This window comes from Callorhinchus milii, unplaced genomic scaffold (assembly GCF_018977255.1).
Source record: "Callorhinchus milii isolate IMCB2004 unplaced genomic scaffold, IMCB_Cmil_1.0 Scaffold3, whole genome shotgun sequence".
Lineage (NCBI taxonomy): Eukaryota > Metazoa > Chordata > Chondrichthyes > Chimaeriformes > Callorhinchidae > Callorhinchus > Callorhinchus milii.
In genome coordinates, this window is record NW_024704744.1 from 54,619,580 (window position 1) to 54,630,124 (window position 10,545).

The 10,545-nt window shown below is 44.8% G+C and overlaps 1 protein-coding gene across 1 annotated transcript; it reads right to left on the reverse strand.

The window, feature by feature from the left end:
* Positions 1-5,980: 5,980 nt before the first annotated feature.
* LOC103178930 (N-acetylneuraminic acid phosphatase) lies at positions 5,981-10,197 on the reverse strand. Its single transcript, XM_007893920.2, has 2 exons — positions 10,070-10,197; positions 5,981-8,045 (listed from the first exon to the last, which is right to left on the reverse strand). The coding sequence occupies exons 1-2, from the start codon at positions 10,166-10,168 to the stop codon at positions 7,413-7,415; spliced, it is 732 nt and encodes a 243-aa protein (XP_007892111.1). The 5' UTR covers positions 10,169-10,197; the 3' UTR covers positions 5,981-7,412.
* Positions 10,198-10,545: the final 348 nt, after the last annotated feature.

Sequence of the window (10,545 nt, forward strand, 5' to 3'; positions counted from 1 at the left end):
ACCGTTCCTGTGACTACCATTTGAAAGGGCTGAGGTGTGCTTGTGTTGGAACAGCCCAATAGTTAATCACATTTTTTTAATTTTAAAAACATACTCTACTTACCAAGTTCCACTTGAGTGAAAGTAACGCATTTTTAGGAACCATTGTTGGCTTGAAAAAGGTTTTCAGGATGCTGTGGCACTCTGACTTCTTATTTTGTTAAACATCTGTTTTTAAAAAATGCTGAGAGCCTTGACCATTTGATGTCACTTAACCGCTATTCCTGAGACATGGAAATAATAGCGTTGGGAATCTCAGGCAGAAACTGGCATTTGTAGTGCAGTGTCTACAATAATAGCCTGGTGCCCCCACTAGCCTGCCACTTAGCATAGCTTTGGGAAAATACTGCACTAAGGTCTCAGGAGTGCTTAGAATCATAGAATTATACAACACAGAAGGAGGCCATTTGGCCCATCGTGTCTGTGCCGGCTCTTTGAAAAGCCCTATCCAAACCAATCCCACTCCCCCACTCTCTCCAAGAGAGTTTGTAGTTGTAGTGAGAATATAAATTCCTGTTGACTGAATCTTTGGAATATCACAAGAAACCTTTGCTACACACACACACACACACACATATATATATATATATATAATCATTCACTGTGCAGAATTTAAGTGGTTTGAGTTTACTTTTTGTCTGCCTCTGAGTTGTGTCTGATTGAGAGAAAAAATAACATTCAAATTATATATTTTTTAAAAAAACTTTTCTTTTTTACTTTGCCCCCTCTCCCCACTTTCAAATCCAGCCTAAAGAAAACCTTCCTTTTTGATCGTGCTTAAGGTCACCTCCTCCCTCCCTCTCCCCCTGGCTCAGTGTCAGACTCCACCATTGTCAAGCACTCTGGGACGCTACCCCTTGTGAAAGGCGCTATATAAATACAAGTTGTGGATTACAGAAGATTGCAGTAAAAGTTTATGAATTTTAATTTCAAATAGTTTGCAATGAATGATAACCATCTTTGCTTAGAGTACCCTTGTCAGACACCTGTGGGAACCATGCTTAAGAGTATTCAAACCAGACTGAGAGTTCGACATATGTATTGTCAAACTCCATTTTCAACCTAACACATTTTTGTCGAAATGTTTTCTTAACATGACCTTAATGTTGCCCTGCTAAAGTCAGCAGGTGGAAGAGCAGATGAACACGGGCTTCCCATGAGATCTTTAACTACGTATTTCAAAATAGCAACACAGTAAGGTTACGTCAGATGTTCTGCACTATCCAATTTTAATCAGCTTGTATATTGTACACCAAGGTGGTCATCAGTGCATTCCAGTTTCTAGGCGTTGCTCTACTAGCTCACTGCAGATTGTTGTTGTTCTGCACTGACCAAAAGCTTTATGGCGTCAATTTATCTTCATTGTCTGATTTTATGCATTGATTGAATCGACAGCTACGTGCATTTCTATTTCTAAGTACATTCTTGCCTTTCAGTCAACCCTAGGTTATTTGAGATGCACGTAACTGTAGAACATCCATTGTAATGAATGAATATGCAACTCGGATACAGAGGATAATTTGATAATAAGTATGCAGGAAACATCAAAGTCATTTGGGCATCTTTGTCAAGTTCTAGGGTTTTTTCACAGTAGGATTATGTGCAAATGTGTGCATAAACAACTGGGATTAGTTCATTTCTAGTGCACCAGTGAGCTTTCAATGAGGTTATGTTTGACTGTAGCACAAGTAAGCGACATTTCAACCTGACTGGCCATAAGCATCATTTTCTGGGAACTTCTGGGAACAGTGATCAAGAATTTCAGTGTTTATAGATCCTTCAGAACAATTTGTACCTGCTGTCAAATATCAATGTTGATTGACAGAGTTTGACTTGTAATAAATGTTTCTGTTTTTGCTCTACCGAAATCCAGCTTTTGCATAACTTGCTCGGCATCTTAACAATGGTTTTGAAGAATACCAAAGATTTAGGGGTACTGTAGTACTGTACTATTAAATCATTACAGTACCAAGGCAGCCCAGCCCCAGTGATGTAGAGGATATAGAGCTGCAATTTTCGGACCAGGAGTTGAATATGGTCTTTTCTGCATTTGCTAATCTCAATGGAGTTATGCAATATATAATCCTTGCATTTGATATAGTGCCTTATATTGTCGAGACATCTTAAAGTGCTTCACAGGATATACTGTAAAGTGGCGTGACTGAATATTGTGGGTGAACATGGCAGGCAATTTGCACACAGCAAAGGAGTGAGTCAAATTGTATAATGGGGGATTGTTGGCAAAGACACTAGGAGAAACTCTCTTCTATTTTCAAATAGTGCCAGCGGATCTTGGAACATCTACCTAAACAGGCAGACAGGACCTTAGTTAAACATCTCATTTAAAGGTGGCACCTGTGACAATGCAGCACACCTCCAGCACTGCATTAGAGTGTCAATCTACAGTCAAGTGTCCCACTGACAAACTTATTTCCAAAGCTCAAAATGGCAGTTGGGTAACAGTAGGACAATCAGCACCTGTACAATCGTACCCCAGCAAGAGGAAGCAAAATTAGAAGCAAAAGGGATATGCCAATGGGAAGAAAATGAGAAAAATAATTGTACATATCAAATTTTTAAAATCTCAGACCTCTCCTTGTACTATGCTGCTTTGTGACATTTTTCAAGGAGTTGGCTGTGTCCCAGAATAACCTCACTGAGATTAACATGGTTGGTAGATTTGGATTGGTCTGGGCACAACATCAGGAGAGCATTGCGTAGGTAATTATGCAAAAATAGCAGACAGGGCTGTGCTTTCTGGAGTCAGGCAGCCACAATCTACTCCATTGTGTTTGCCACTGTTTATTGCTGATAAATGCCACCTATTTCCTGGAATAATAACAACAAAATTACATTTGTATAGCATCTTTCACATTGGGAGCATGTCCCAAGGCGCTGGACCTGAGCTGGGGGATGGGATCGGGGAGGTTGGAGGGCAGGGGGGATGAAGGGTGATCGGGCATGGTCGAAGAGGAGGGTCTTGAGATGGATCTTCAAAGAGGCAAGGCAGGGGGGCAAGGCGGAGGGACTGCTGGATGGAGTTCCAGAGGGTGGGGGATGAGTGGTTGAAGGCTCACTCGCTGATGGTGCGGCGGGTGAAGTGGGGGATGTGAAGCAGGCCGGAGCCCGCTGTGTGATGGGAAGCCAGTGGGGTCGGTCAGGATGGGGGTGCTAGAGTCACGAAGCTTGGTGCAGGAGAGGACACGGACTGCAGAGTCCTTGGATGATCTGTAGCCTTTGGAGGGAGGAGTTGGGGAGGCCGACAAGGAGGGAGTTTGCATAGTCGAACCTGGATGTTATGAATGTGTGTATGAAGGTTTTGGCGGCCTACAGTGTGAGACAGTGGTGGAGCCGGGCGATGTTGTGGAGGTGGGGGAAGGCAGAGCGGATCATGGCACAGATGTGGGGTAGAAAGGATAGTTGAGGGTCAAACAAGACCCCAAGGTTCTGGACTGGCTTAGTACTGTGGAGTGTGCAACCATGGATGGTGATGCTGTCAGCGCCTGAGGTGAGGAGGCGCTGACGGGAGTCAATCAGGAGAGCCTCGGTCTTGTTGATGTACAACTGAAGAAAGTTGTCTCTCATCCGGGACTTGATGTCTGACAGACATTCTGTCAGGACAGCAGTGGTCCTGGAGTCAAGGGTGGAGGCAGAGAGATAGAGTTGGGTGTTTTGGGTGCATCCGCATACATAGATTCACGAGAATGATACCAGGAATGGGGAACCTTAGCTATGAGGACTGGCTGGAGAAGTTAGATCTTTTCCCATTAGAGCAGAGAAGGTTACGTGGGGACCTGATAGAGGTCTTCAAGATCATGAAAGGTTTCGACAGACTAGATAAGGAAAAGCTGTTTCTGCTGGTCAGTGTGTCTGTGACCTGTGGTCACAGTCTTAAGGTATCTACCAAAAGAAGCAGAGGGGAGGTTAGAAGAAATTTTTTCACTCAGCGAGTTGTTCGAATTTGGAATGATCTGCCTGAAAGGGTAGTGAAGTCCGATTCGATAACAGCTTTTAAGAGAGAACTGGATAGGTATCTGGAGAAGACGGGTTTGCAGAGTTATGGGGAGAAAGCTGTTGATTGGGGTTAGTGGAAGTGACTTGCTCTGTCAAAGAGCCGGCACAGACTTGATGGGCCGAATGGCCTCCTTCTGTGCCGTAACATTCTATGAATCTATGTAGAAGTTGACCCCATTTCTGCAGATGATGTCACCAAGAGGGAGCATAACGATATTGAAGTGGAGGGGACCAAGGACAGAGCCCTGAGGAACACTGCACGAGACGGAGCGGAGGCGAGAGGAGAAAATGTTTCTGGAGATGAAGTAACTAACTAAAAGTACAGGATGAGGTATTGGGTACTCTGTATGAGGATTCTTCGCTAAAGGCAATATATCATTTTATGTGTGTGTTTGGATCAGGTGGTTTCACTCTTGCCTATGTCAAAGTTTGTGGGTTCAGGCCTGAGGTGGGACTTTGAGCTCAGTCTGGTACTTCTGTGCACTGCTACCAGAGTGTTACAATCGTGGATGTTAAAGATTCATGGCTATTCAAAAGGGAGAGGAGTTTTTCTCTCTGTCCTGGCCAACCAACCTCCAGAATAATTGGTTATTCTCCTCATGATCTACCTGTGTGAAGTGCTCTATATAAATGCAAGTTGCTGTTGTTGTGAGCCTTTTGAGACGTTTTGATGACGTGATAAGATGCTATATCAAATGTAAGGATTATTGATATACTATCGAGAAGTATGTCACCTTAATTCAGCTCCAAGGAAATCCTGCTTACCTACCCCCCAAGGAGCTTAGTAATATAAACTCAATACCTTACAACTTATACTCATTGTTTTTCATGCAAGATAAGTGGCTTTAGGCACTTTGATGATAATGGGGAGTACAAATAGGGAGGAGAAGAAGGAGTAGCACTCTCACTCTGAGTTAGAAAGAGACCAAAGGCTCAGTCAATGCAAATTCACGTTCCCTGTCCTTTAAATCCCTCCATGTTCTTGCCCCACCCTACATCTGCGACCTTCTTAAACCCTTCTGACCCACCTGACCCTCTGCTCAGCAGGCACTGGTCTGCTTCCCATCCACCGCCCTGCCCACTCTGCCATCAGTGGTCGGGCTTTCAGCCTTTGATACCGTGGACCACTCCACCCTCGTTCACCGCCTCTCCTCTCACCTCAACCTTCAAAGTTCTGTCCCTGAATGGTTCAGGTCTAATCTCACACTGTTTCCAATTTGTCTCCACCAAGTTTCTCTTCCAGTCCCCGGTGTTCTCTGGAACGGTTGTGCAGTGTTCTTTGGAACTCCATACCGCAGTCCCTCCGCCTCGACCCCTCCCTTGCCACCTTCAAGATCCGTCTCAAGACCCTCCTCTTCAACCATACTTTCAATCTCCCTGCTTCCCTCCATCCTCCCCAACCCCCAGCTCGGGTCCGTAACTTTGTCTGTCCAGCGCCTCGGGACGTCCTCCTGATGTGAAAGGCGCTATACAAATGTAATTTTATTGTTGTTCCTCAGGGCTCTGTCCTTGGTCCCCTCTTCAACCTGTACATGCTCCCTCTTGGTGACATCATTCGCAGATGGGGTCAACTTCCACATGTTACGTGGATGACACCTACCTCTATCTCTCTGCCTCAATTCCAGAACAACTGACGTCATTACATCAAGTCCTGGGTGAGAGCCAACTGAGCCTTTGCACATGCAGGCGAGCCCAAGCCTCTTGCTAACCTGCACCTAATACCTAATAGAATTAAGTAAGCATAGTGTCCTCCCAACGTGAAAGGCGCTATACAAATTTAATTGTGGAGGGGTCGAGGATCACACAGAAGGCTCAATCAAGCCAGCTGAGCGAAGAGAGCAGGTAAAGGAATGGGGTGAGAGCCTATTGGGGAAACCTCACACAAAGAAATCCAGAAGCTGGTTAACTAAATGGAGTAGACAGGAAATTGCATATTGTTAAACTCTTTATTTGGGTTTACTTCAAATAAAAGTCACACACACAATCAACAGAGGCTCCCATTTGCTCAATCATTTGATAAATTCACAGCAAAAGACTTGTAAAGGCACTTTTGCAACAAACAAATAATATTAAAATAATGTTTTGTATTTGCAGTTTGCTCATTCACATTATCTAGACCAACCTTTAAAAAATAAAAATTGTGCATTGAGAAACTGGAACAATAATAATAAATGTTTTCTAATTGGTATATTTTCTGAAATAATTGCAAATGTAATATCAAAGCCCCAAAACAGTGCAATAATCAAGCCTTTAGATACAAGTTTCATTCCTTTTTAGATACAGTGCAATAACAACCCACAAGTGGAAGCACATTTAAACCATGCCCTAAGCAAATTGTGACAAGTTATACAATATAGTACTGGTCTATGCACACCAAGTGAAAGCTAAGAAAATACCATGTCATTCTCATTTATATATTAATCAATATATTCTAACCCATGAACTACATTTTTCCAACAATTATTTCTTTGTTCTGCCCCTTATGATTGTTTTGAAACTTTATATCCCAGAAACAAATGAGAAAGCTTGAATGTTGCTGAATATTTATGTGTACCACTGTGCTCCATCTTTCATAGACTTGATCGTATTAAAACTTTGAAAAAATATTGAATGGAAGCCAAGGCACTATCTTTTGTTCTGCTCTTGTTTTATTCACCCTATGTCTTTCAAGTAATTTCACAAAGTTAAAACTAAACTTTTATAAATTTATACATGACGAATTCAATGTTCTTCACAAATTCTGTTCAAGTAAAACCAGTGTTGATGAGCTGAGGTGAGGTAATGAGATTCATTTTAAGTTTACTTTTTAGTTTTTAGATACAGTAGCATTAACAACCCACCAGTAAGTGCACATTTAAACCCCACCGCATACATCTCCTCCAGGATAGAGAATTTGTTTAACTAGATACTAATTTCACCAAAAATAACTAAATGGAAATATTCCAACCAGTGCAAGTGTGAAAATCATTTCATACCTGATTTTTTAAAAAATAGTTGAAACTCTACAATTTCAGTCAGGCTCCCTTATTATAAACTAATTTCATAGCGCTATATCAAATGCAAGGATTATTATTATATCTAACCAATAATTGAAAATTGAACTGATTTGTAGTTCCAATTAAGTTTTTGAAAAAAGTAAAAATTATTGACCATTTTGCCTTATAGAATATAATAATAATCCTTGCATTTGACATAGCACCTTATCACATCTTCGAGATGTCTCAAAGCACTTCACAGAATATACTGCAAAGTGGATTGACTGTATTGCGGGCAAAATGCGAAAAATATTCTCACTTTTTAAAAAGCATCGACTTCTATAACTATTTGTACCCCTATTATTGATGTTGCAGACATCCATTTTAAAGCTTCTTTAAAATATCTACTACATCTAGTACAGACATCACACTATAATCGGGTATCACATCTCCTTTAGGCTTTTGATTGGTTGGGTTTATCCAGATAGTTGCACAGAGACCTGCGTTCACACCTCCTTGGATGTCAGTGTTTAGATTGTCCCCAACCATCACACAGGCCTCAGGCTTCACTCCCAAGATGTTCCAACATTCCTGGAATATGGAACGAGCTGGTTTCTGCTCCGGATATTCACCACCTACAATAATTGCATCAAAATATTGCTGACAAGAGCAGGCCTCAATCTTTTCTCGCTGTACCTCAGCAGGCCCATTGGTTAATAAAAGCAACTTGTAAGACTGCCGAAGTGCAGTCAGCATAGCCTTCACTTCATCTGTGAAGTGGATATGTTGGAGCCGTGTATTTCTCCAAAGAGAATAACATTCAGAGGCTAAAACGGGATCTGGTTCACCTCCTTTGGTTTCTTGTATAGCCTGTTCGAAGTGTAATTGTCTGAGCTTTTTGACGTCTTGCTTCATAGAGGACTCGAAATGCTGCTTTAATTTGGTATTAAACTTCTGGATCACTGTGTCCGCAGCAGAATCTTCATAACGATATTTAAATTTTAGAAGGGTTTTAACCTGTTATACATAAAAAAATTACAGAGTATTCATATTTTATAACATTGGTGAAAATTCTATTCCTTCTACCACAGAAATCTTAAAACAGGTCTGCAACTCTGCCAACCCCACTTTTGCTACCTTCAAACGTTAAAGGCAATAACTTAACTTTTTGCATATATTACAAATAAAATTAGAGATTCTCCCATTGTCCCGATCAAAAATCCTCCAGATAAATTGATTATTAGAACTTCAAGCTCAGAGTGTAGGGCTAACACTCCAGTGTGGTCAGGATTGGTGTGGTCACTCCATACTATCAGGATTCTGCCTTTTGGTTTAGACGTGAAATCAAGACCCAATCTTCCTGTTCAGATGAACATTAAAGATCCCATGGCACTATTCAAAAAGAAATGAGGTTCTCCCAGTGTCCTGACCAACAATCCCCGGGATAAAATTAATTATTCACTTCCTGGTTGTTTGTGGGACAAATTGTCTGCAGAGTTCTGCTACAAATAGTAATCCTTGCATTTTAAAACAACGCCTTTCAGGTCAGGAGGACATCTCAAAGAGGGTTACAGAATAGAACTACAAATTACATTTCTACTGTAAAGTGCAATGAGGATATATTTTGTAGGCAAACCCAGCAGACAATCTGCACATAGCAATGTCCCACCTAAAGCTATGAAGTGAGAAACCAATTTATTTGGGCGATTGTTGACCAGGAAACACAGAGAGAAATGCCTTTCTCTTTTCGAAAAACACCATGGGATGGATTTTAATATCTCCCTGTACCTGCCATGTGGTCTACTGTGTGCTCTCTCTCAGCCTCTCGCACACTCTTGGTATCCCACCTCTGTGACATGTGGCTGGTGAGTGTCTACTCTCAGTGGCCCCGGTGTGGCTGGTCAGTGTGTAGCTCAGGGGCTGCGGTGTGGCTGGTCAGTGTGTAGCTCAGGGGCTGTGGTGTGGCTGGTCAGTGTGTAGCTCAGTGGCCCCGGTGTGGCTGGTCAGTGTGTAGCTCAGGGGCTGCGGTGTGGCTGGTCAGTGAGTAGCTCAGGGGCTGTGGTGTGGCTGGTCAGTGTGTAGCTCAGGGGCTGCGGTGTGGCTGGTCAGTGTAGCCCGGTGTGGCTGGTCAGTGTGTAGCTCAGTGGCCCCGGTGTGGCTGGTCAGTGCGTAGCTCAGTGGCCCTGGTGTGGCTGGTCAGTGTGTAGCTCAGTGGCCCCGGTGTGGCTGGTCAGTGCGTAGCTCAGTGGCCCCGGTGTGGCTGGTCAGTGTGTAGCTCAGTGGCCCCGGTGTGGCTGGTCAGTGTGTAGCTCAGTGGCCCCGGTGTGGCTGGTCAGTGTGTAGCTCAGTGGCCCTGGTGTGGCTGGTCAGTGTGTAGCTCAGTGGCCCCGGTGTGGCTGGTCAGTGTGTAGCTCAGGGGCTGCGGTGTGGCTGGTCAGTGTGTAGCTCAGGGGCTGCGGTGTGGCTGGTCAGTGTAGCTCAGGGGCTGTGGTGTGGCTGGTCAGTGTGTAGCTCAGTGGCCCCGGTGTGGCTGGTCAGTGTGTAGCTCAGTGGCCCCGGTGTGGCTGGTCAGTGTGTAGCTCAGGGGCTGTGGTGTGGCTGGTCAGTGTGTAGCTCAGGGGCTGCGGTGTGGCTGGTCAGTGCGTAGCTCAGTGGCCCCGGTGTGGCTGGTCAGTGTAGCTCAGTGGCCCCGGTGTGGCTGGTCAGTGTGTAGCTCAGGGCTGCGGTGTGGCTGGTCAGTGTGTAGCTCAGTGGCCCCGGTGTGGCTGGTCAGTGTGTAGCTCAGGGGCTGCGGTGTGGCTGGTCAGTGAGTAGCTCAGGGGCTGCGGTGTGACTGGCTCTGGTGGTCAGTGTGTGGTGGTCAGTGTGTGCTGGTCAGTGTGTGGCCGGAGTGTCTGACCTCTCTCTCCGCGGTGTGACTGGCTCTGGTGGTCAGTGTGTGCTGGTCAGTGTGTGGCCGGAGTGTCTGACCTCTCTCTCCGCGGTGTGACTGGCTCTGGTGGTCAGTGTGTGGTGGTCAGTGTGTGGCCGGAGTGTCTGACCTCTCTCTCCGCGGTGTGACTGGCTCTGGTGGTCGCTATCAGGGTATCGTCCAAGTCAAACAGCAGCGCGCGGACCCCGGAACCGGCGTGAACCGCCATCAGCCCAACGTCAAAGCCGCCAACCTAACCTGCTGGGCACTCAGAGTGATGGACACTGCGCCGCAGCCAATCCCGGTCCACACCGGCCGCCTTTTAGCCAATAGCCGCGTGGACTGGGGCGGGACATCCGCCCACTAAGTTCGGTTGCCCGGGGACCTGCTGGCATGTGGCCGGATGGGGCGGGTTTCACGCCCAATTGAACGGGTTTTGGTTGTATTGGGCGGGGAAAATGGCTTTGGGCTTTTGTCTAATTTTTTTAAAAAAATAAATAAACCCGCAAAACGTTTGTTTCCCCCACGCATTTGAAGCCCTTCTCTTACACAGTTTCAAAAGCAGTGACTCAAATTGGCCACTCTGCTACCCATTGATAATATTGG

What these genes read in the sequence shown, in the direction of transcription:
- LOC103178930 (XM_007893920.2), bottom strand. Translation starts at nt 10,168, where the DNA reads ATGGCGGTTCACGCCGGTTCCGGGGTCCGCGCGCTGCTGTTTGACTTG. An exon ending in GTCACACCGCGGAGAGAGAG is followed by an intron (nt 8,046 to 10,069) that starts GTCAGACACTCC and finishes TATGTATAACAG; the next exon opens with GTTAAAACCCTTCTAAAATT.